Source organism: Musa acuminata, chromosome BXJ1-7 (genome assembly GCF_036884655.1).
Source record: "Musa acuminata AAA Group cultivar baxijiao chromosome BXJ1-7, Cavendish_Baxijiao_AAA, whole genome shotgun sequence".
NCBI classification, from domain to species: Eukaryota; Viridiplantae; Streptophyta; class Magnoliopsida; order Zingiberales; family Musaceae; genus Musa; species Musa acuminata.
The window spans coordinates 11,496,946-11,524,234 of NC_088333.1; the positions used below are offsets into that span (position 1 = coordinate 11,496,946).

A 27,289-nucleotide genomic window follows, 5' to 3' on the forward strand; every position below is an offset into this window, starting at 1 on the left:
ATGGGTAAGAAGCAAGCATTAATGGCGGTGGCGGATACGGCCAAGGCGAATGGGTAAGAAGCAAGCATTAATGGTGGAGGAGGATAAAAGCCTGAAACCCACCAACTCTTTCTCTGTGTGCGTTACTAGACTTGTCCATTTGTCACGTCTATCACCGGTGCTAACATAACATGGCCGGAATCATGATGTTTTGGCCATCCAACGCATTGCCATCTGTGGCTCCTCGGAGGTCAAATTTCTTCGATAAGTTCGCATGAGTTATGGAAGTGCATACCGTCGTAGAATGATGAGGAAAAGAAGCTGCTGATGTCAACAGCTTGACGCTTGTTTTTGATACGAATGCATCGTTCCTCTGTAGCTGTCACCAATATGATCTTCTCATAAATATATATTTGATTATTATGATAAGAGGTTGATACGAGACCACGTGGACCACAGTCGACACATTACATCAGTGATGTGGCACTGATATGGACGTCAATTCGGAAAAGTTGACCGGACAAAATCGTTACTTTGTAATTGAAGAAGTCTCGACAGTTTCGATCTCCTTACACTGGAAAATGAATCTTTTTTCCACGTCACAATATCTTCGGTTCGGATGCATTTTGACTTGAGCTTCTAGAAAGAGTCTTTTACACTATAAATCGAGTTGACTGGGGTCATTCACGTCAAACGAATGACTTAAATATTCTCTCGTTAGAAACAAATAGCAATTCACCAGTAATATTAAATTCTACGATGAAGGCAGATTATAATTAAAGGCATATATAATATTGATTTGTCTTGAGATTTTGGCCAATATAAGATATCTAATAGTTCTGTGCATGCAAGGAGTTTATATGAATAAACTCATATTACGAGGGGTATCTTTGGAAAAAGACTCCGACGCAGTCTAAGATTAGAAGAGCCTGCGGATAAACGTAACGCCAATCCAAAGACGGTTGTTTTACAGCCGGTTAGGGTTCAGCCGAACCAAATCCGGCAGTGCTGACTGCAATGTTGAGGTCCTTCGCCACCCTCCTCCTCTCCGCCCTCCGCCGCTCGGAGAGTAACAAGTTCCGTCCGCTCGCCATCCTCGTCCTCGGCGGCCGAACGAGCCACGGACGACAGGGAGCCATGGCGGAAGGAGGCGATGTTAGGATGCGGAACATTGGGATCTCCGCCCACAGATCATCCTCACCGAGCGGGTCCTCTTCTGCACGGGGAGGATCGACGAGATCCATGAGGTCCGAGGGAAGGACGGGGTTGGCGCGAAGATGGACTCGATAGACCTAGAGAGGGGGAAGAGCATCACGATCCAGTCCGCAGCTACCTACTGCACCTGGAACGGATATCAGGTGGTTTTTCTCTGACTAAAGTTTGGAGTATTTATTTTAATCTTTTGGATGGTATAGGATGCTCTTCGACCGCTGACATAAAGTGGGTGTTACATGAGAGTGAATTGCTGCTCAAGATTGTATAAGCAATTTCGGGTTTTGAAATGGTTCATGAACTGGTAACGGAACTAAGCGTACTGGACACTGACAACGGGACTAGAAGTCCTGACCTATTAATTGTGCACACAACAACTCAATCTCCGCAGAGACTATATCTTCTTAAAGTTCAATTTTTTTGGTTGCTTATATTAGATTGCATGGAACTTTTGCTATGTTTAAAAGTTACTGTGTCTGGTGCTTTGCCAAGCATGTGTTAGCCCCTGGATGACACTGTTCATGAACTGCCTTTTATATATCAGTCAAATGAGCATGATGTGGTGAACGGATGACATAAAATGTAGATTTACATGTAAGTTAAAGCTTATTAGAGATTCACAGTGATACAAAACAAAAATTCAAAAATAGAAATTCTCATCTGGCATTTTGAATTGCAATGCAGATTAATATCATTAATACTCCTGCCACATGGATTTCACCATTGACCGAGTCAATACAACCTAGGAATCAAGGCACAAGTACCGGACGAGCAACAAGGCAAGCTAAGCTACGACATCATAGTGCGGTGATGCAAAAAAAAATGTTATATCAGAATCTTATCTTCTTACCTTCTTGCAACAAAAAAAACTGATATGGAAGTCTCTTTAGGCAAAATCTAAGCTATGACATCATAGTGCGGTGATGCAAGTTCCAATTGGATTAGAAGAGGAATTTGAGGAGCTTGTAGATCTTGTAGATTTGAAAGCATATAACTTCCATGGAGCCATCGGGTGCACTGATATCTCCATTTTTCTCAATTACAAATATCTTATAAAAATTCATGTTGATTGTTGCCATGTCTTCTTGACAATCACAGTGAGAGAATTGTAACAGCTGATATTCCACAACTTGGAGGCACCGGTTACAGAAAAGCGGTGTGAGCTTATTGAGGTTGTCTCTGAATTAGATGATAAACTCGCTGAAGCTTTGCTTAATGATGAACCGATATCTCCCGATGACCTCAAGGTACACTATGAAGATATGCTCGTGACATTGTTATATTCTTCACATTTTGCTCCATTTATATTTGGCTGAGGCATAAGGCATTTGTGATTTTAGAAATGTCCTAACGGTTTATGGTGAAAAGCATGGATTTAGTTTCAGCTCAATATCCCTCTCATTTGGATTATGAGGATCTAGAAGTCCTTAGACTTCTTGATAATGTTATCCTGTTCACCTTTATTCAACATATAGAGTTGACATGAAGTCAATTTAGTGTCTGAGAAGGTTGTTCTATGGTCCATGCGTTCTAGAGGTCGAATATTGGTTACGGTTCATGTCTTGTGCTAGAAAGCCATGCTAGCCTACTCTGTAGAGTATATATGCTTTTTGTTTTATGGTACAAGAATTTGTTTTAGAACATGATCAGGTTCTTATCAATAATATTGTTACTGAATCTATGCTTGGTACTTGATTGCTATTATGTATTAGTCACACTGATGCTTATTATGTTATGTTGCTTTCATCAGATGGCAATTCTTAGGGCAACTGTAGCATGCAAATTCTTTCCAGTCTACATGGGAAGTGCTTTCAAGAACAAGGTTAATGAAGACTTAGTTTCTTATGTACATTATTCTTTTGTTTCATTTTCTTTTTGGTGTATGTGAAGCTTTTGCTAGGATTATCTTGCTTCCTCCTAGTTGGTCAATCTATATATTTCTCACTGAGTTATCTTGGTCTTAACTTATAATTTTAATACGATATGCTCAAATTACTGTTATTTTAATTTAAAAGTATGGGCCTACTCGTATCGTACTGACAGCTGGTCGGTATACATGTACAGACTGATAAGATGAACCATGCTCAAAACCTTAATATCTATGATTTGCAATGATGTCGAGGTCTGTAATCATCATTTGGGAACATTAGTAAGAAGAGAAGGAGGAGAAGATTTTGAAAAAGAAGAAAGACATTGTGTTTCATGTTTGGAGGTGGGAAAGTTGATTAGTATTGAATGGGTAGAACTCTTGCACAAAAGATTTCTTAAGTAACATCCTTGGATTTCTTCGGTTTCACATGTCGGTGTATATGATGAGCCACGTGATATTATCATGTTGGGCATTGTAATTGAGATCAGTGGGTTGCCTATGCATGGGGCTTGAGGACTGCAGGTGTATATGATGGGCCTATGCACGGGCATTGTAATTGTAATGGTAACCATTTATTTTAATAGATCCAATGGTAGAGAACCATACTACTTAACCTATTCATTTTGGTTTGAATTACTAAACCAGGATTGAGCTAAATCGTTCTAATTTTCTGTAACATTAATGGTCCCAGAAAAAACTGGGGAATACTTCAAACCAGTTCAGTTGTTCAGTTGCTTAGGTTAATTGCTCACACCTACTAGATAAGCTGGTCCTTATGTTATTTATATTATTTGAAAATTAAAATTCTCTCTGCCAAAGCTTTTATCTTGATCAATCATCTTATACGATACTGTAATTCCTGTTTATGTATATCAGTTGAGGAGTATGTTAAAAATATGTTGACGACCGTTCATCTTATCAGCATCATCACTTGCTTTCTTAATTTCACTTTCTTTGTTTTTTTTTTTTTTTCACTTTGAGCAGATATATTGAACCTCTACCATTGGGTTCTCTTACGAAGTTTGAAGTTGAGAATCTTATCATTGGGCAAGCAATACCTTCAAACTTCATTCCAGCAATTGAGAAAGGGTTCAGAGAAGCTAGCAACTCGTGGGTAATACACACGTTTTCTGCTTAGTTCTTTTGAACATTAGGTTTAGTATGAATATTGCCTTGAACATGGGTTCACTAATTGGGCATCCTGTTGAAAATGTTCTGAGTAGTATTGACAGATGGGGCATCACAAGCTGTTGATTCCAGTGAGCTGGCATTTAAGCTAGCAGCTATATATATGCATTTAGACAGGTCAACAACTACTAGTGCTATTGTGCCTATTCTCTCTATTCTTTAAATTTTGCAAAATCTTTAAACTTGTGGTTTGCCATAATTGAAATTTTTTTATAGTTACATTTCTATGTTTATGGAAAAGTTATACTAGACAGTGCATTTCTTGAATAGTGTTATTCTGCAGCCGAGCCTGTCATATTGGAACCCTTGATGAAAGTGGCATTGAAAGTGCCATCAGAATTCCAGGGCGCTATTACTGGTGATATTAACAAGTGAGTGTTGTGCGTTATGATTAAACTGTTACTATTTTATCTCATCTCTCCATATTGTGTATGAATAACAGGAGGAAAGGTATGATTGTTGGAAATGACCAGGATGGTGATGGTACTGTGGTTGTCGCTCATGTATGTAGATTCCAATCTTCTCCTTTGAACGATCTGCTAACGTGTGGAAATTGCATATTGATGCGACCTGGTCAGTAACTGTGGTTGTCGCTCATGTATTTACAGTCCAATCTTCTCCTCTGAATGATCTGCCAACATGTAGAAATTGCATATTGATGCGACCTGGTCAGTAACTGTGGTTGTCGCTCATGTATGTACATTCCAATCTTCTCTGAATGATCTGCTAACATGTAGAAATTGCATATTGATGCGACCTGGTCAGTAACTGTGGTTGTCGCTCATGTATGTACATTCCAATCTTCTCTGAATGATCTGCTAACATGTAGAAATTGCATATTGATGCGACCTGGTCAGTAACTGGGTCAAAATCAAGTCCTATTTTATATATTTTCTGTTTATGCTTAGATTAAATTAAATCTACATGCTAGATTATTTGAGATCTGCAAATAGATTACTTGAGGCAATCATAATTTGAGTCATCACAAAATAAAAATATCTGCAATGATGTTCTTCGTACATTTATCGGAACAAATTAAACCTTCATTCTGACCTCAAAAATGCTGGCTGAAGAAAGAACTTTTCGACTTTCAGGTACCTCCAAGCAACATGTTTGGATGCTCTACAGCCCTACGCTCCACGACACAGGTAAGTATCCAATTTCCTGGACTAGTTATGAAGAATGCTATCAGAAGTTTGTGTGCTTGTGATTGTCTTACACTACTGGTGGTTCAATAGGGCAAAGGTGAATTTCACCATGGAATATTTGGAGCACTCCTCTGTTTCTCAAGATGTACAGATGCAACTCATAAATGCACAAGGTGGCAACAAGGTTGCAGAGTAGAACTGTTCTTTTCACACGATATGAGATATCACCATATTTCCACCAATAACTCTTTAAATTCATTGAAGGAAAACTACACGCCATACGAATTTATGTATACATTCTTTTGCCAGGACCTAAGATGTAGATTTTGTTGGTGATTTTACTGAAACCAGATCATAGATGCCTGAGATCTACACTTGCAAATCTGTAACTTATTTGAGAATTAGGTGCAAAAATTAGCTTCTCTTGTTCATTTAGGTTCCACAATGAGCAACTTATTACTACCAGGAACACATGCACTCGGATTGAAGTGCATCTGGAAATTTTAATGGTGTTTCACCAGATGTAATGAATTCACTATAAAAGGTGCTTCTCAGGTATGCTCATATCCAATTTTTCTCAATGATATTCAAAGTCATTGGTTGGATGATTATGGTGTCGATTGAGATCGATCTGCAATTGACATGGAATGAACATTGGATGACTCTAAATTTACATTCAGATAGGATGATCAAATTTTACATTAATATTATTTTTTCTATTGAAAGTGCCTTAAATACTGATTCTCTGGCAACCAACTACCTAGCCATAAATGTCCTCCGGTATCAACGCCGTTGATGCCACAAAGTGCTGGTCCGACTTCAATATCATTGGCAGTGGCTTCAGCAAAACCTTACAGAGCTGTACGCCACCGAGGAACAATCAAGTAGGCCACATCTCTCTTGCTTCCTATCCACCCTAATAGCAATAGGAGTTCTATTCAAGGTTGCTCTTAGCCAGCAAACAGCCAGAAGTCTTTGGGCACTGTTCCCGTCATTCCCCCCTCAATCTCCGCATGAACATGCGGCAGGAGATAGACACCAGAAAGCCAGTGCCCGTCTGTCTCTTCCTATAAATTACACCCGAAGCTACGTCCCCAGTTCGCCATCTCTACCTCCTTCCTCCCATGGCTTCCGTCGTACGGCACTCGTTGCTAACCTTCCTCCTCCTGTTCGCCGTCTTTTCCCCTCGTGTCCACGCGAGAGAGAGTCGGGCCTTCAGCAAGGTCACGCGGGACGAAACAGTCGTCGTCCCCGAGGAGACGCCGGCTGTTCAAGTCGAGAAGGCAGCGAGACTTGGCAAGGAGACGTATGGCTACGGTCACAACAGCAACGGGGACGCTCACTACTACGACGCTGATGGTTTCTCTACGAGCTTCCCCAACACCAAACCCAATGCGAAGTATGGAACCTATAAGAACAGGGAATCAATGTACCGCCCAAACTACGGTTACAGGAAGGATCAATATGGAATGAGCGACACCAGGTTTCTGGAGAACGGCAGGTACTTCTACGACGTTAATGCTGAGAGGGGATACGGAGCATATGCTGGTATTGGCGTAGGTGGTGGCGATCACCATGGTTATGGAGCATATAACAGCGAGGGAAACAGGTACGAGGGCAACCAAGAAGGCGAGGAGTACGTTCCATGAGCGACCCAACGGAGCAAATGGAGTGTTCGCTGCTGTTCTTTCTTTCACTCGCATGCATTTCCGTGTTTGGTGATGCCAACCAAAATATCTATCAATCGTATGGGTAATGCAAAAATTAATAATAAAAAGGAAATATATATATATTATTAATGCGTTTGCCGGGAGTCGAACCCGGGTCTATTGCTTGGAAGGCAATTATCCTAACCGTTGGACTACAAACGCGGCTGTGTTACTGTTATTTATAGTATATAAGGAACTAATAATTTAGCAGATGCCGCGATATCCTTTGGCTCATTTGCAGGTTGAGAATATTATCTCGGCGTCCAATTCAACACCAAAATACGTCTCCATTATTAATTAATACTTGAATTATATTCAATTATCAAGTGATATAATATATATATATATATATATATATTTCACCTTAATATATTTTATAATTTATAGTCTTCAATGACTTGGACGAGGGTGTTAGAGATCTTCTATAGTAGCATGGAAGGTAAATCATTGGGAGAGGATGTCTTCGCTCTTTTCTCCAATTTCTTGTGTTAAGTAATTTTTTTATTTTTTATTTAGATTTTCTTTGAATTCTTTGTTGTCTTCTTTCATGTTTAATCAAATTTATGATTTGTTTGAGGATTTCATGGAGTTTAATGCAAAGTCTTTTTGAGGACCTTTGTAAACATTAGTCTTTCAGCATTTTTAGTTATTGTTTTTATCCTTTTTTTTTCCGTTGGACTTTCTCAAATTGATTATTTCTAGCCTATAAAAATATTCTCTTTCCCTTTTAATTTCTTATTTGGCTCGATGTTATTTTCTTTTTCATTTCTCATTAGAATCATACATTGTATGAATCCTCGTCGAGGGCCTTGAACCATTCGACGAGAAGTCCTCTAGCTATCTCTCCATGATGACATAATGTTCAACTCCTTATTAAGATGATAAAAATTACTTTGATATGAGTATAAATGATTAGACTTCCCATTGAATATTGAGAATATTATTTTATTTTACGCATTGTAGGATGACCTTTTTTTAAGAGAGGTAAGTTTGTACACAAAGTATGTTTGGCTTGGAAACCACTTTCAGGGTATCTTTTATGTTGTTGCTTATTTATTTTAAATATGATTTAATTAGTTATTATTCTTATTCTAATCCTTATGTCTTAATTATATAATCATCTATTTTTATTGATTCTACAATTTCATCGAGTTTGGAGCAATCTTGGTCAAGAGTGGAGCAACCCTTTTACTGGTCCAGAGCTCTTTTCTTTACCAATTACTCCTACCATAGGGGATAGAGACATTTTTAGTCCTTAAATCCATATCTATTGAAGATAGGTTTTACAATAGTAGTTGGTGGTCGAGGATCATCATCCTAATCTTATCCACCTTAGACCAGAGGTAGAGTTACATGTCGTGCACATGCCTCCTATGACATCAATTACTCTAGGATGTAAGGATGATGTTAAGCTATGTTATTATGATTTTAGTGTCAAGATTTTTCCTACGCGAGGTGGTGTTTCCCTTGGATAGTTGCTTATGGTGTCAAGGCATATCTTTGACATGATGACTTCTGCAAATCTCATTGAGATACCGAATAATCCTAAAGAGCTTATCATTCTTACTCATGTCCTTGTGTTGATGGCTACATTGTCTTATCTTTTCTAGATCGGGGGAGTTGTGGGGTTTCATCTCAGCTATCCACATCTTCTCGGAAGACTATCGATCCATCTATTGCATTGAATCATCTTGAGAAAAGCTAAGTCCTAGCTACTATATGCATTAATATTACTATTAACCAACTTATAATACCTTACTCTTAGTTTCATATATACCATATATGTATTACTAAAGCAGGATGCACATTTTAATTTATTATTATGATCAACAAGAGTATAATGAAAAATGATAATCCTAAAACATGCTAACTTGTTAAATAAAACGATAGGGTTTCTCTTATATTTACTAGTGTTTGAGACTTGTACATAATTATAATATTTAACCAAAAGAAAATACATACACATGTCTAAAATTTATAAACACAAAATTGTTTGTAAATCTCATGTACATACTTATGTCCCTACCCATTACTTGGGTGGGGTCTTAATATCCTTACCTGATGAGTAATAACTTAGTAGGTATAAGTTATTATAATTTTATTTAGGTAAGTATATATTATATTATAATTATAATATATTAAATTTATAAAATATATAATATTTAATGATAAACACCTTATCTTATAACATAACATATGCAAATAAAAATATCAAATTCTATATCCAAGTATCTCAGAATGCATACGTGCACAAGTAGGAATCATAGCACATTAATAGACTTCTATACTTCATATCATAAAATATATATGTACTTTCATATCGCATATCATAAAATATATATGTGCACTATCACAGTATACGTTATAACATATATATTTATTATCGCATCGTAGGTCATAATATATAATTATATGTGACACATATAATTATACGTCATAGCAAGCACGTATACTTCTATATCATATATCATAAAAAATACATATATTTAGATACCCTACAAAAGGATAAGATTCTTACGCTACAAAGAGAGTATAAGCTTACCAAATCAATATTAAATTATTATTTAATTAGTGTTATATATAAGTATGTGTTGAGTAGGTTACATGTGAACCCCTCTAACGAGGCAATTGAACATCTTTCTCGACAACACATGATCAAATTATTTAGCACTCAAAACCATCATTTACTCCCCTTAACAGTATAGTGATGAATGGTGGTGACCTGCTGTTAATGATTGTATATTTGTCTTGCAAACACAATTACATTAAGCGTTTGTAGTCCAACGGTTAGGATAATTGCCTTCCAAGCAATAGACCCGGGTTCGACTCCCGGCAAACGCAGTATTAATATATTTTTTTCCCATCTATTATTAATTTTTGCTTTACCCATAGCATGCGAGTGAAAGAAAGAGCAGCAGCGAACACTCCATTTACGTAACCCATAACATACTCTGTTGTTTCCCCTGCAATTATATGCTCCATAACCATGGTTATCGTCACCACGTACACTAATACCAGCGTACGCTCCCTATCTCCTTTCAGCATCAACGTCGTAGAAGCACCTCTCGTTCTCCAGAAACCTGGTATCGCTCATCGTAGAAGCACCTCTTGTTCTTATAGCTTCCATACTTCTCATTGGGTTTGGTGTTGGGGAAGCTCGAAGAGAAACCATCAGCATCGTAGTGAGCGTCACCGTTACTGTTGTAGCTTCAGCCATACATCTGCTTGCCAAGTCTCCTCGGGGACGACGACTGTTTCGTTGGGGACAGCCTCTGTTAGAGACTTCCACTGGTTTTATGATATCCCATCTCCTGGCCGAATGTTCATGCGGAGATCGAGGGGGAAAGGGGGAAACAGTGCCCGAAGACTTTGAGTTGTTCTTTGACTTAGAGGAACCTTAAATAGAACTCCTAAAACCCTATTATTATTATTAGGCAAGAGAAGAAAGGCAATAGACTCTTTAACAAACCAAACTACTAATTGCAAAATTGATGAAGGATGCGACCAAGAAAATATGATGAAGAAAATGGATAAATTTTATTAAAGTGAGCTGTAATTTATAAAGGTAGAGGGAGAGATTTTCTCTATCATGACTAGTATGTTAAAAAATATTTTTTTAATTAGTTAAAAATTCTTATCTTCTATCATGCCCTAGTAACGAGATTAAGCTTTTGTCAAGAATGATAATCTTGAACCGATGCAATAAAAATGTTTTGTGGGCGAGAGACTTTGTGAGAGACTCTGCTAGTTGATTAGTTATATGTATGTGAGAAACACAGATGATGCCTGACAACTTAATCTTAGACGAAGTGGAGTCAATGACAATGTGTTTCATGCATGAGTGAAACACTGGATTGACACATAGGTAGATGGCTCCGATGTTATCATAATATATTGTAGGAGTGGAGGTAGAACTGATGTTAAGTTCTTGTAGTATATTAGTGACCTAATTGAGTTCTGCAGTAGTGGTAGTGATGACCCGGTATTCAGCTTCTATTATAGATCTTGCGATTGTCTTCGGCTTCTTAGAACTTTAACTGATTGGATTTGCTCTTAGGAAGACAATATACCCTGACCTAGATGTTATATCATCAAAGTTTCCTACTCAATGAATATCAACAAAAGCATGGAGATGAAATGATGAGTATTTACGAAGAAGTCCATAATTGAGTCCCTTTGAGATATCACAGGATTTGTTTTACTGCAGACCAATGTATAGTGGATGGCTGATGCATGAATTATGATAATTTATTGAGGCAAACGAGATGTGTAGACGTGTAAAAGATAAGCATTATAAGAAGTCGAGTACTTATCGGTATCGTATAGGATCCATAATAGAACTACCATCATATAATTTGAGTGATTCAATAGTAGAGAGTGAAGTAGTAACCTCGTTGGCATTCTGCATATTTGAGATAGAAAGAGTCCTAAAGACGTGTATTTTGCTTCCACTCTCAAAAAGTAGCTTAAGATTCCTAGATTCTTGATGGAGAATCGATCTGCCAACTATTTGAGAAATTCCTTGATCTCCACAGGATTATTGTTTGTAATGACAATGTCATCCACATATACTAGTAAATATATTGTACTTCCATTTTATTGTCATGGAAATAACGAAATATAAAACTTAGAGTTAATGAAGCTAGTAGATGCCAAAAATGAGCCAAGTTTGATGTACCAGGCTCTTGGAGCTTGACGGAATCTATAAATAGCTTTTTGGAGTTTACAAGCATGACTTGGATATAGAGAATGGATGAAGCTAGGAGGTTGCTGCATAAAAACATCTTTAGTTAGAGTCCCTTATAAGAAAGCATTGTTAATATCCAATTGTCGTATGTGTCAACTTTTTATGATGGCCAAACTTAGGACAAGTCGAATTATTATCAATTTAACAATGGGACCGAATGTTTTTGTAAAGTCAACACCAAGAGTCATTGATGAAATCATTTAGCCACTAGACGTATTTTATATATGGCAATAGATTTATTTGGGTTCCTCTTAATTCGAAAGAATTATGTACACCTGATAATATTTTGTATATGATGAAATTATATAAGGGTCAATATGGAATTATGGAGTAGGGCATCCTATTCTTCACATATGGCTTTACACTAATATAGAGATTTTTGGACTTTAGTGATGGTGGTGGATTCAATGGGCTCAAATGGAGAGTTTATGATAGCATGAAGGTCAATAACTTGATGTGGTTTGAAAATATCACTTTTGGAGCATGTTGTGAAGGATATGACTCTTTGGCTAAGTGGAGAGCTTATTCATATCAAATAAGGATAAGATTTATTCATATCAAATTGACAAGAAGGATAAGACTCTTTGGCTATATGGAGAGCTTATTCATATTAGATTGGCTTATTTCATTCATCCTAAGACCGTTTCTCCTATGTGGTCTCACATGTTGCTGCATGAAAGGCTTACCAAATCAATATTAAACTATTGTTTAATTAGTGTTATATATAAGTATGTGTTGAGTAGGTTACATGTGAACCCCTCTAACGAGGCAATTGAACATCTTTCTTGACAACACATGATCAAATTATTTAGCACGCAAAACCATCATTTACTCTCCTTAGTAGTATTGTGTTGAAATGGTGGTGACCTGCTGATAATGTTTGTATATTTGTCTTGCAATAACAAATACGTTAAGCGTCTGTAGTCTTCCAAGCAATCGACCCGGGTTCGACTCCCGGCAAACGCAGTAATGATTTTTTATTTTCCTTTTAGTATCAATTTTTGCGTTACCACATTCGTTTGATAGGTATTTATTTATTTATTTTGGACTATGACATGAATGTTTCTATACAAAACCAATTTAGTTGAAACGATGATATCCTCACATTTAATTTATCAATCATCGGTCTTATAGATCCAAAACAATTATATATATATATATATATATATATATATATAAACAATGAATCACTTGATAATTGAATATAATGCAAGTATTAATTAATAATGGAGACTTATTTCGGTGTTGAATTGGACGCCGAGGTTGTGGTCGTATAATATTCTCAACCTCCAAATGAGCCAAACGATATATATATCGTCATTGTAATAAGATATAGTCTTATACTATAAAATTGAAACAGCCGCGTTTGTAGTCCAACGGTTAGGATAATTGCCTTCCAAGCAATAGACCCGGGTTCGACTCCCGGCAAACGCAATATTAAAATTTTTTCCCTTCTATTATTAATATCTTATTACAATGCCGGGTTCGACTCCCGGCAAATGCAATATTAAAATTGAAACAGCCGCGTTTGTAGTCCAACGGTTAGGATAATTGCCTTCCAAGCAATAGACCCGGGTTCGACTCCCGGCAAACGCAATATTAAAATTTTTTCCCTTCTATTATTAATTTTTGCTTTACCCATACGCTTGACAGATATTTTGGTTGGCATCACCAAACACGGAAATGCATGCGAGTGAAAGAAAGAGCAGTAGTGAACACTCCATTTACACGGAACCCATAACATTCTTTGTTGTTTCTGCTGCAATTATATGTTGGGAAAAAGATACGATAAAGAAGAGGATAAAAAATATTATGGAAACAAATAACAAATACAAGATTAAGAATACTTTAGGAAAGATATTTAAGCTTGAAATGTGTATAAACATTTTTTTAAAATCGATATTTGTACTCTCTTCTCGATAAGATTGATATGAGTTTCTCGATAAGATTGATATGAGTTTGATGCAAATAGTTTTAGTGGATATGACAAGCCTTTAGAAGATCTATATTGAGCAAACAATAAAGAATCTTCATAGAGGAATTAGAGAATGTCTAACTCAATCTCTTGGAGAGTAAAGAAGAAGAGAATGAAAGAGTTGTCTTTGTAATTTACCCTCAAATACCTATTTATAGATATTTTTTCAAAAGACATAATCTTTAAAAATTAACTATTTTCTCAAGAGACACGACCTTTAAAAAATAACTACCAAAATATAAAAGAAAACACTTTTTCAAATAAATCTTTTGAAAATTTTTTTTTCTTTTTAATTTGAATAATTTATAACAATCCCCCACTTATTCAAATTTAAAATTTTCTCCAAGTGATTAAATAGTATTTATGAATAAAGTAATATATCTTTCGATTTGAATATTACATTAGTTTAAGCATCACAAAGTGAAGTCGAAATCCCAAATAGCATAAAAGCTTTGAATTTGTTATTCGTCATGATAACACCAGTGATACCACACACATAAATACAACATTCTCATATTCCTCATAAAATCTTGATTAGTCCTAATATGGCCTTGGGCTCATCCAAGTTTATGAACTTTTATGAGAGAAACTCCAACTCTCAATCGAAGCAGCACCACTTCTAAGTTTATATAGGTGAAGTTCTTATAGTATCTTTATCACTCTTTGAGATACTTGTCCTAACTTGACTGAACTTCATTAAGAGTATAATTAACTCAACCCTCATTCGGTGACAACCAGCACTTTAACATCTTTAGACGGGACTCATAAAATATTTCAAAGTGCTGAACCACTCCACATATCAATGACTTGTTCTTACCCTTTGAACTCTTCATTACTCATTTCATAATGTTGAGTAGGTTTGTTATCATTAGTGGATCTTTTATTCAAGGAGTTTTAGCCCCATCCATTTTGATGTTGATCTTACAACTTCTCTTGTAAGAGGTTTGGTGAATGGATCAGCCAAATTCTCACTTGTTTTCACAAATGTGAGTGAAATAATCTCACTCTTGATTAATTTCCTCACATAATCATGTCGAAGACTTATATGTCTTGACTTTCCATTATATATTTCACTATACGCACGAGCTAAAGTGGCTTGACTATCGCAAAGTATAGAAATTGAATTCACACTATTAGAAGTCAATGGAATTTCTAATAGAAAGTCCCTCAACCATTCAGCCTCATTTCCTGCATCTGCTAGAGCAACAAATTTTGATTCCATAGTTGAGTGAGTTATACACGTTTGTTTCTTGCTCTTCCAAGAAACAGCACCACCTCCCAAGGTGAACACTCAACCAGTAGTGGATTTGTTATCTCCAAAACTTGATATCTAACTTGCATCAATATATCCTTCTAAAATAGCAGAAAATTTTGAGTATTGTAGGCCATAATTTTTGGTTCGTTTAAAGTACCCAAGAACTCTTTCAATAGCCTTCCAATGCTCTACATTTGGATTGCTAGTAAATATACTCAATTTACTAACTATAAATGCTATATCAGGTCTTGTGCACTGCGTTACATACATAAGACTTCCTATAGCACTTAAATATTCTAATTGATCCACTATTCTTCCAACATTCTTGATTAATTTGATACTTGGGTCAAATGGGGTATTTGCTTCTTTGATTTTTAAGTGACTGAATTTCTCCAATACTTTCTTTATGTAATGAGTTTGACTTAAAACATATCCCCCACTATTTCTTTTTATCTTGATACCTAGTATGGTATCAACTTGCCCAAGATCTTTCATCTTAAATGTTGAAGATAAAAACCTCTTTGTTTTTACAATACCTTTTATGTTGTTGCTCACTATTAACATATCATCAATATAAAAGCAAACTATCACCATATAGTCATCACAAGTTTTGAGATAAACACATTTATCTGTAATATTATGAACAAATCCATTAGAAAGAATTATTGCATCAAATTTCTCATGCCATTTGTTTTGGAGCCTGCTTTAAACCATACAATGACTTAATAAGTTTACACACTTTATGTTCATTTCCCGGTAGAACAAAACCTTCGGGTTGTTCCATATATACCTCTTCATCGAGGTCTCCATTTAGAAATATCGTTTTGACATCCATTTGATGAACATAAATATCAAAAATTGATGCTAAAGCAAAAATAATTCTAATATATGTGATTCTAGCCACAGGAGCATATGTGTCAAAATAATCTATTCCTTCCTTTTGTCGAAATCCTTTAGCAACTAACCTTACTTTGAACATTTAGAGAGTATCATTTGTATTATACTTTCTACAAAATATCTATCTACAACTAATAGGTTTTGAGGTAAAAGGTAAATCGACAAGTTCCCAAGTATGGTTTGACATAATAGAATTCATCTCATCATTAATAGCATCTTTCCAAAAAGCAGCATCATGAGAAGCCATAGCTTCTTTAAATGTTTTAGGATCATCTTCCACTTGTAAAACAAGAGGAATTATTTTTAATACTCTCTCATTAGTTCCTTCTACAAGGTAAAACAAAATACTTTGAGAATCAATCTCATCTGATCATAATGTTTTTGCTTTTCGTACATTAGTGCTTCTCCTTAATTCATAAGATTGCTCTCAAACCTCTTGTGAACTTGATTGATGTCCAATCAAAGGAATTTTAGGTTGCTCACCAACCTTTTGAGATTTCTTCACTAGTGACTCTTCACTAGTTGGAGGATGAACATTATTACTAGAAGTCAATAAATGTTCAAAGAACTCCATATCTTGAGATTCTATTATGATATTAGACTCCAACTTAAGAAGTCTATATGCTTTGCTATTTGAGGCATAGCCTATAAATGCATATTTGATTCCTCTAGGTCTCAATTTTGTCCATTGAGGATCATTATTTTTACAATATGTAAGACACCCCCACATTTTAAAATAACTAATGTTAGATTGTCTTCCTTTCCATTACTCATATGGGGAGATCTTATTCTTTTTAGAGGAAATTCTATTTAAGATATAACATACAGCCAATAAAGCTTCTCCCAACAAATTATAAGATAATTTAGCATGCAACAACATAGCATTAATCATCTCTAAATAAGTTCTATTTTTTTTTCTTCTAATTCATTTTGCTCAGGTGTTCTAGGTGCTGAACATTCATGAATTATGCCATGTTGTTCACAAAACAAGTTAAATTCATTAGGAAAGTATTCTCCTCCTCTATCACTTCTTAAAGCTTTAATTTTCTTCCCCAATTGATTTTCAACTTCTGCTTTATATACCTTAAAAGCATTAAAAGCATCATTTTTATGTTTCAATAAGTACACATATATAAATCTAGACATATCATCTATAAAAGTAATAAAATATCTATTACCTCCTCTCGTTAATATGTCATTTAATTCACATATATTAGAATGTATTAAATCTAACAAATTAGTATATCTTTCAACACTTTTGAAGGGTTTCTTCATCATCATCTTTGATTTAACACAAATTTCATATTTATTAAGATCATTAAAATGATAATTTATTAAGCCACACTTAACCATTCTTCTAATCATGCTAATTCCAATATGTGCTAATCTATCATGCCATGATGAATAAGAATTAATAATATAAATAGAAGCAACATCTTTATTAACTTTAGAATCATTGTCAATAATAGATAATTTGACCATTTCCTCAACCGAATAGTCTTTTCTAACAAAAGTTCCATTACGGGATAGAATTAACTTCTCGGATTCAAATACAGATTTAATTCCATGTTTGCCAAGGAGATTCCCACTCACTAAATTTCTACTTATATCTAGTACATGAAGAACATTAGTAAGAGTGACTTTCTTACCTGAAGTGAAAGTGAGTTCCACATTTCCCTTGCCAATCACCTAAGAACGAACTTCATTTTCCATTTGAATCTCTTGCCCTTCTGTAACTTCTTTGTAAGTCTTGAAGAGTCCCTTATCATAGCAAATATGGACAGTAGCACAAGTATCATACCATCAACCAGAAACCTTGCCAAATATGGCATTCACTTCGCTCACCGTAGCGATTATATTATCATCTCCCTCAATGGAGTTGACTTTTGGTTTCTAGCCTTTTTTAAATCTGTAATCCCTAGCAAAATGACCAGGTTTTCCACAAACAAAATAGCCTCCACTCTTTGGCTTCTTAAATTTTCTTTGATCCCTTTTGGAGCCAAAATGATTCTCCTTGTTTTGTTTGCTTTTGTTGGAATTCTTAGGCTGATTCACAACATTTACTTTTATATTGCAAAAAGAGTTCTCGCTCTTGTCTCTCCTCCTCGATTCGAAGATATTTTTGAATTTGCTCCAAAATGATATCCTTGGAGTCATGCAAAATCTTCTTCCTATACCCTTTCCGAGATGAAGGCAACTTGGCTATTACAGCCCCTACTTGAAAAGGTTCAAGAAGTTCAATTTTTTCAGCCTTCAATTGATTAACAATGACCTGCAACTTATGCACTTGTGCCACGATTGGCTTGCGATCCACAAACTTGTAATCAAAATATTTAGAAATTAAAAATTTCTTTGTACCTTCTTCCTCGGCATGATATTTGAATTTCAAAGCATTCCAAATTGCTTTTGCAGATGGTTCCACCGTATAAAGATCATAAAGCCAGTCCGAAGGAGTATTGAGAATGTGTCCTCTACACATGACTTCATCTTCATTTCTTTTCTTTTGTTCACCCTTGATTTTATCGGTGTCATTATCGGTTAGATCAGGAATTGGTTGAAGATTTGGATCAAGCACATAGAAGATCTTCAAAGCAGTCAACATGAACTTCATCATGTCTTGCCAACAAGTAAAATTTGTTCCATCAAAACGATCCAAACGAACAAAATCTTGATTCAATAATTTGATGGTATTTGTATCCTCCATAGTGAATTTGTATAAACTCACCAACTATTGTTTTTAGATTGTTGGGAAAAAGATATGACAAAGAAGAGGATAAAAAACACTATGGAAACAAATAACAAACACAAGATCAAGAATACTTTAGGAAAGATATTTAGGCTTGAAACGTGTATAAATATTTTTCTAAAATCGATATTTGCATCCTCTTCTCAATAAGATTGCTATGGGTTTGATGCAAATAGTTTTAGTGGATATGACAAGCCTTTAGAAGATCTGTATTGAGCAAACAATAAAAAATCTTCAGAGAGGAATTAGAGAATGTCTAACTCAATCACTTGGAGAGTAAAGAAGAAGAGCATGGAAGAGTTATCTTTGTAATTTACTCTCAAATACCTATTTATAGATATTTTCTCAAAAACACAACCTTTCAAAATTAACTAATTTCTCAAAAGATAAAAAATAACTACCAAAAAATAAAAGAAAACACCTTTTCAAATAAATCTTTTGAAAAGAAATTCTTTTTTCTTTCTAATTTGAACAATTTATAACATTATAAGCTCCATAGCCATGGTTATAGTCACCACGTACACCAATACCAACATACGCTCCTTATCTCCTTTCAACATCAATGTCGTAGAAGCACATCTCATTCTCCAGAAACCTGGTATTGCTCATCGTAGAAGCACCTCTTGTTCTTATAGCTTCCATACTTCTCATTGGGTTTAGTGTTGGGGAAGCTCGAAGAGAAACCATCAGCATTGTAGTGAGCGTCACCGTTACTATTGTAGCTTCAGCATGAGGGGAAGAGGAGATGGCGAACAGAAGGAAGATTAGGAAGAAGTGCTGCCCCACAAAGGAAGCCATAGGAGATGGTATTAAAGTGAGCAGTTATTTATAGAGGGATAGAATTTATTTATCATGAGAAATATTGTTAACATCTTGTATGTGTCAATCTTTTATGATAACCAAACTTAGGATAAGTCAAATTATTATCAGTTTAATAACAGAACTAAATATTTCTATAAAGTGAACACCATATCATTAATGAAATAATTTAGCCACTAGAGGCGCTTTATATCTGGCAACAGATCCATTTGAGTTCATCTTAATTCGAAATACCCACTTACACTTGATAATATTTTATATATGATGAAATAGTACAAGGGTCCATGTGGAATTATGGAGTAGGGCATCCTAATCTTCACACATGGCTTTGCACAGGTGTGAAGATTTTTGAGCTTTAGTGATGGTGGTGAGTTTAATGGGCTCATGCGGAAAGTTTATGACAGCATGAAGGTCAAGGACTTGATACAGTTTGAAAATGTCACTTTTGGAGCGTGGTGTCATAGGATATCCAAGTGTAATGGGATTGTTATGTTGTGTTGTAGGTATAGGTATTGGTGGAGAGTCATTGACACGAACTTGATCAAACTGAGATACTTCGGTGTCACTGGGTCGAGGAGAAGACAAAGACATTAGTTATGGTTCCGAGGGTATTGCTTCATCAGCCATTGTAAGGTGAATTTGTGAAGAAGTAAGTAGAGTAGTAGAGGGAATGGGGAGCTACTAAACTAGAGTAATAAGGGAATGTATTTCTTGATGGGAAGTATTAGATGGCATGACGAGAGGTTTGTTGAGGGGGGGGGGGGGGGGTTGAGGTGTACTCTATGTTAGGATCAAGAGCACTAAGAGGGGGGGGGGTGAATTAGTGCAGCGGAAATTTTATAATAATTTAAAAACAAAAAGCTGCGTTCGTTCAAAAACGATTATGATGCAAAAGCAAATTCTCAGTTTGTATCTAAGTGCAGTTTGCGTCTAAGCGCAGATTGCGTCTAAGCGCAGTTTTGCATCTAAGCGCAGATTGCGTCTAAGCGCAGTTTTGCGTCTAAGCGCAGTTTTGCGTCTAAATGCAGATTTACGTCTAAACGCAGATTTGCGTCTAAACGCAGTTTTACGTCTAAACGTAGTTTTACGTCTAAACGCAGATTTACGTTTAAACGCAGTTTTACGTTTAAACGCAGTTTTACGTCTGAACGTAGTTTTACGTCTAAACGCAGATTTACGTCTAAACGCAGTTTTACGTTTAAACGCAGTTTTACGTCTAAACGCAGATTTGCGTCTAAACTTTGAAACTCGTTTGTATATTCGCAGAAGGCAGTATGCAGTTGAAATCAAGACGTAAACGTAAACTGAAATCTGATGATTGAGCGAAGAAAGCCGATTTACGTCCGAATGCAGTTTTACGTCTAAATGTTAAAACTCGTTCGTAAAATCGTAGAGGACAGATTGCAGTTATTAATAGGATTAAAATGTAAGCGTAAACTGCAAGGAAGCTCGTTCGTAAAAGCGCGGAAAACAGTTCTACAGAATCAAACGTAAACGTAAACTGTAATGTACGAAAATACAAGTTTACGTCTGAATGCAGATTTGGAAGAACAGCACTTAGAACTTGTTCGTGAAAGCGCAGAGAGCAGTAGTGATGAGGGAGGTTTGCAGTAATGATAGAGTGCTCGAAATTAAACGCAAACCAGAGATTTAGAGTGGTTCGGTCAGCCTTGACCTACTCCACTTTTGGCTTCCTCCACCGATGAGGTTGTCGACGTCAACTAGCTGCCTTCCTTCAATGGGCGAAGGCCAAACTTCCCTCTTACAGTTTCTCTCCTTTTGACAGGCTTAGGAGACAACCTTTACAGACCTTTCTCTCCTCACTTTACAGTTGAAAACTTGAAGAACAGAAGGAGGAGACTCAAGGATTTACAACACTTTTGAGCTCTTTAGAATCACAGAAAAGATCACAATTTCGGTATAGGTCTGTGTCTTTTCAGTGCTGAATGGGTGGGGTATTTATAGGCCCCAACCCAATTCAAAATTCGAGCTCAAAACGATCAAATCGATCTAATCCCAGAATTTCTGGGATCAGGCGGTTGCACCTCTCAACTGGAGAGGTGGCACCGCCTGGCAGAGCTCGAAGACTGAGCTCTGCCGATTGCTTCTTCTCTGCCAGAGCTCGAAGACTGAGCTCAATGGTTGCATCACCTGGCAGAGCTCGAAGACTGAGCTTGGTGGTTGCATCACCTAGCAGAGCTCGAAATCTGAGCTCGGTGGTTGCATCACTTGGCAGAGCTCCAAACTGAGCTCAAGCTGATGCACCATTCTGCCATAGCTCGAAGACTGAGCTTGGTGAATGCATCACCTGGCAAAGCTCGAGACTGAGCTCAGGCTGATGCACCACACTGCCAAAGCTCGAAGACTGAGCTTGGTGGTTGCATCGCCTGGCAGAGCTCGGAACTTGAGCTCTGGCGGTGCAACCTCTTGGCTGGAGCGGTTGCACCTCCCAGCCTTGCAACCCTGGCGGTTGCACCTCCTGGCTGGGGCGGTTGCACCTCCCAGCCGTGCACCCCTGGCGGTTGCACCTCCTGGCTGGAGCGGTTGCACCTCCCAGCCGTGCACCCCTGGCGGTTGCACCTCCTGGCTGGGGCGGTTGCACCTCCCAGCCCCACAGCCCAGGCGGTTGCACCTCCTGGCTGGGGCGGTTGCACCTCCTGGTGCAATCAGGGTCCGAATGGTTCACTCCATTCGACCCACTTTGAATCTTTTCAGGGGCCCAATTGCCCCAAGATTAAGCTAATGGGATCACCTCCCATTTTCATGCTTAATCATCGTGCTAACTACGATTATCTCTAAGACAACTCCTGCAGCTTGCTCCGATGCGTCAATCGTTTCTTCCGGCGAGTTTCCGGCCAACTTCCGTCGATCAACCGATAACCCTCGGTGATCCTCCTGCGGACATCCGGTATACTCCTGGACTTTGCGACGATCCACTTGGCGAGTTCCGACGAGCTTCGCTTGGCAAGCTTCTGGACTTCTCGGATCTGTTCTCTCTGAACCTCCGACGACCGTCCGAACTTCCGTCGAACTCTCGAACTCCCAACGTGATCATGATCTTGACTCCGGCGCAACTCCTGCTGCTTGTCTTAATCTCATCGTAGTTAATCCTGCACACTTATCTCAACACATAGATTAGATAACAAATGACAATTGACTTCATCATCAAAATCCGAGATTCAACAATCTCCCCCTTTTTGATGATGACAATCAATTGATAAAGGAGTTATCCTTAACTCCCCCTATCTATATGCCATAGTTGAGATAAGTCAACCTTGAATTCAAGACCTTTGAATTCAAGTGACGCATTGATAAGTTAGATCAGTTAAACTTATCAATGCTCCCATCATGATGCCTATCATGATGTATCTCTTCAAGAATTATGTCAAGGCATGACATACATCAACAAGTTTGTATGATTGTGTTTGTAACTAATCATCATGTAATCAAATAAAGCAACGAAGGACTTCTTACATGATGCTTACATTTGAGATTTTCTAGCAAGTTTGCATTATCTTCACAATATCAAATCAAGATATGATGCAAACTATAGTACATGTTCACATATCTCTTGGTGATGCAAGGATGGCATAATATTGTTTATAGCATCACTCAAGTATTTGCAACTATGACATAGATATGATTATGGCAGTTCAGCTATGACATAGTGTATATCAATTCATATTTTTCTCCCCCTTTGTCATCAACAAAAAGCATGATCAAGCATATAAAGGAAGTCATGACACATATATCACTTTATTGTTTTTGCTTGACGGAGGAAAGTCATTTTCCAACGAGTTTTCATAAGAGTGTACGGGAACATCCCATTTTTAGCATACAACCCGAAAAATGAACTTCTTACATGCATTTGGTTAAGAATATTTGTCACATAATTTGCAACATGTTATTTGATCAAGCGTTGTCAAGGCATGTAGTAGTAATAGCATTCGAATAATTGTAGTAACACAATTATTTCAAGTGCAGCATTATATCATATTGCATAGCAGGATTTTTATTTCAGCAAGTGTAGCATTGCATCACATGGTAAGATATCAGCTCGTATGATGCAAATTTTTGTTTGATACATGGCATGATAGCAATCATATTAGCAATAGCTACCATATCAATGTCATACTACTGACTTATCAACTTACATTGGTATGTTGCTTCATATTTTCAAGGCATAGGTTTTTAAACCTTTTTAGTTTCAGTGCAAAAACCGAGATAAACAACAAGAGATGTTTGCAAAATATGCTTACACAGACAAAGATAACCATATCAGGGTAACATATGTACAGCATATCAGGTAACCATAAAGACAAAGTCCTTCATGAATAACATAAGGAGTTTACAACATGTCATATCAAAAACATCAGATGTTTATACAAGCTTATTCATGAGGTGGAAGATTAAAGTGCCTAAATAAAGAGTCAAATTGTCGATGGATTTGTTGTAGCTCGGTTAGGATTTGATCTTGTCGAAGTTCAAGCCGTTCTTGTCGTTGCTCAAATCGGTCCATCCGAATCCCGATATCTTCGATGGATGATGTGTGAGTCTGCTCAACCGGATGTGTTTCCTCAAAGGGACAGATTGGAGGAGAGTGGGTACTCATAAAGACTGGGGTTTCTGGCTCTGGTTCAGGTTCAGGTTCAGGGGGATTAGTTCTTCTAGGCATTCTTACCCAGTTTCCGTTTCTATAGTGACATCTCAGTCGGTGAAGTAGATTTTTGTTTATTATGCTGTATCTATCTGATTTCATTACTTCTTCTTCTAGTGGTATTTGAATGTCGTAAGCTTTCATTATTCTAGTAATAATTCCACCATATGGGAGCATCATATCTTTTGTAGATAATTCCAACATGTTTTGTTGGATCAGATAGCCAAGACAAATGTCACGTTCTTTCATAATTAGGTACATAATTCCTAATTCCAATTGACTTACTTCATCATGATGAAATTGCTTAGGAAGAATTATACTAGTCATGATATGATGAAGTATCTTAGTGTTAAAAGGCATTAGATGTTCACAACTTTTAGAAATAGATTCTATGTTAGGATTGGCAAGGATTGTTCCTAAGGCGTCAACGTAAGATGTTCCAATAGTGTTTTCATCCCATGATCCTTTGAAGTAAAGTCCTATGCTTTTCATGGGGATACTTATTATATCACAAATGAATCTATCAGTGATTGAAATGTGTTGTCCTAAGAGATAGGTTGATATCCTTTCTTCATCATCTTTTTGCATGTTGTTGTAAAACAATCGAACTAGTCTAGGATAAATGGGTTCGTTGATCTGCAAAATGGGAAGTAGATTTAGGTTTGCAAACCAATGTATAGTCTCTACATCTCTTAGTTCATTCAGATCTACATATTTTCCCTTATTGATGCTTCTTAGTTCGAAGGAGAGAAATTTTTCAGCATGGTTTTTGGAATCAAAAAGAGTGAGATCAAACTCTTCTACTACTCTCCTCTTTCCCTTGTCCCTTGAGGATCTTCTAGATCCCATTACTACTGCTGTTTTAAAGGGATGATGATGAGCTAAAGAAAATGAAGAACAAAACAGAATTTAAGAGCTTCTTAGAGAATACCTTTGTGAAATCTTCAAGAGAAGGGAGGATTCTTGATGTTTTGCTCCGAAATGGGAGGTATTTGGAAGGCTTAGAGGAGTGAAGTGGGAATGGAGGAGTCTTGGAAGAGTAGAGGAGGGAATGGGGGTGAGTTGGGGTCGGTTCCTTAGCCGGCCCTAGCGTGATTTTAAGGGGGCAGAGCTGCTGGCGGTTGCACCTCTGGCTGGAGCGGTGCAACCTCTGGCAACCCGTGAAGGCTGGAGGTGCAACCGCCAGCTGGAGAGGTGCCACCGCCTGCAGCAGGTGAGCATTTTAGGATGTTTTGATTTAGGGAGCCTTTGCCTTGAGGAGAGTTTCAGAGCAATTGATGTTTGTCACATGATTTCGTGTGAATTTTCATTTAAGGAAGAAGCTCTTCGTAAGATAGATCTTTTAATGTGTATACGAATGTTTGTTTGGTGTCATGTTTAGTTTCTACAAGAATTGATTCGTAGATGAACAGGTTTTGAAGATCAGGGGTATGTGAATTTGGATATCATATGTTTCTAATTGTATTGTATTACTTGTTACTTAAGCGTTGCGAGTTCCTTTTTGATTTTATGACCATTGAGAGTCAAGGAGCAGAATATTATTTCTTGCTCCGGCCTAGACTTTTAATGTTTTTATAGGAACGGATGATCTTTAGGAACCCATTTGCTTTTGGGTGCCTCATAAACAGATCTGTATTTTCTATCATGTTGCATAGAGTTTATCATGGTTCCTTTAGGAACCCAAATTAATTTGTTTGGACTTATTTTCTTGAATGGACAACAATGTGTCTTGTGTCCAGATTTGCAACAAAAGTTGCACTTTGTTTGGTGTTGAATGTGTAAGATGGGGCCTTTTACAAAGGTAGTTGGATTTCGGTGAGGACTCCTCACAAATCCTATCCCACTTCTTTTGGGAGCATGACCCTTGTTTGTAAGGATCATGTTTAATGACTTGCTACCAACCTCGAATTTCTTCAAGGTGTCCTTAAGCAGCAAGTTTTCATTTTGTATAGTTTCTAAATCATGACATTTGATACATGAGTTTAAACTATCATGATGTTTGACTTTTAATTTATCAAACTCACAAGTAAGATTATCATGTACCCTTTTTAGCAACTTATATTTTCTATTTATAACTTTGCATTCATCAAATAAATCATGGAAGGCATTTAATAATTCATCGAAAGATAAATCAGCATCTAATAAATCCGTTACCTCCCCTTCGATGGCCATAAAGGCGTAATGAGCAACTTGCTCGGTGTTGGATTCTTCTTCCTCGGATGCGCTTGAATCATCCCATGTTGCTTGGAGCGCCTTCTTCTTTGTTGTTCTTTTCTTGACTTGGGGACAATCACTTTTGTAATGTCCCGGCTTTTTACATTCATAGCAGATCACTTGGTCCTTCTTAGGTTCAAGTTTATTTTTCATATCGTTTTTAAACTTGTTTCTTTTGAAGAATTTTTTAAACTTTCTTGTCAACAGTGCCAAGTCATCGTCACAATCCTCATCACTTGAGTTTTCTCTCAAGTGGCATTCAGAAGTCTTAAGTGCCATATCCTTCCTGTTCTTTGGAAGGATGTCTTCCTGCTCTTCATGAGCTTTGCAGGTCATTTCGTAGGTCATTAATGACCCGATTAGTTCTTCAAGAGGGAAATTTTGCAGATCTTTTGCCTCTTGAATGGCGGTGACTTTAGGATCCCAACTCTTAGGAAGGGATCTTAGTATCTTATTAACAAGCTCAAAATCCGAAAAGCTCTTTCCGAGACCTTTTAAACCGTTGACGACATCCGTGAAACGGGTAAACATGTCGCCAATGGTTTCACTCGGTTTCATTCGAAAAAGTTCAAAAGAATGCAGCAACAGATTGATTTTTGACTCTTTCACTCTACTTGTGCCCTCGTGGGTCACTTCAAGTGTGTGCCAAATATCAAAAGCAGTTTCGCACGTTGAAACACGATTAAACTCGTTTTTATCAAGAGCGCAAAATAAGGCATTCATAGCCTTTGCATTAAGAGCGAAAGTCTTCTTCTCCAAATCGTTCCAATCGATCATTGGAAGAGAAGATTTTGAAAATCCATTTTCAACAAGGTTCCACAGTTCTAAATCCATAGAAATAAGAAAGATCCTCATTCGGGTCTTCCAGTAAGT

General features: G+C 37.0%; 1 protein-coding gene, 4 non-coding genes and 1 pseudogene across 5 annotated transcripts; 5 read left to right on the forward strand and 1 right to left on the reverse strand.

The window, feature by feature from the left end:
- Window positions 1–909: 909 nt before the first annotated feature.
- On the forward strand, window positions 910–5,771 carry LOC135680160 (elongation factor G, mitochondrial-like; annotated as a pseudogene).
- Window positions 5,772–6,172: 401 nt separating this feature from the next.
- On the forward strand, window positions 6,173–7,196 carry LOC135679936 (protein E6-like). The gene has a single exon (XM_065193918.1). It carries the CDS (start codon window positions 6,522–6,524, stop codon window positions 7,044–7,046), a length of 525 nt encoding a protein of 174 aa, XP_065049990.1. The 5' UTR covers window positions 6,173–6,521; the 3' UTR covers window positions 7,047–7,196.
- On the reverse strand, window positions 7,197–7,268 carry TRNAG-UCC (transfer RNA glycine (anticodon UCC)). The gene has a single exon. It is a non-coding gene; the product is annotated as a tRNA-Gly (tRNA).
- A 2,607-nt stretch (window positions 7,269–9,875) lies between these two features.
- On the forward strand, window positions 9,876–9,947 carry TRNAG-UCC (transfer RNA glycine (anticodon UCC)). Its single transcript has one exon. It is a non-coding gene; the product is annotated as a tRNA-Gly (tRNA).
- Window positions 9,948–13,215: 3,268 nt separating this feature from the next.
- TRNAG-UCC (transfer RNA glycine (anticodon UCC)) lies at window positions 13,216–13,287 on the forward strand. The gene has a single exon. It is a non-coding gene; the product is annotated as a tRNA-Gly (tRNA).
- A 90-nt stretch (window positions 13,288–13,377) lies between these two features.
- TRNAG-UCC (transfer RNA glycine (anticodon UCC)) lies at window positions 13,378–13,449 on the forward strand. The gene has a single exon. It is a non-coding gene; the product is annotated as a tRNA-Gly (tRNA).
- The last annotated feature ends 13,840 nt before the right edge of the window (window positions 13,450–27,289 follow it).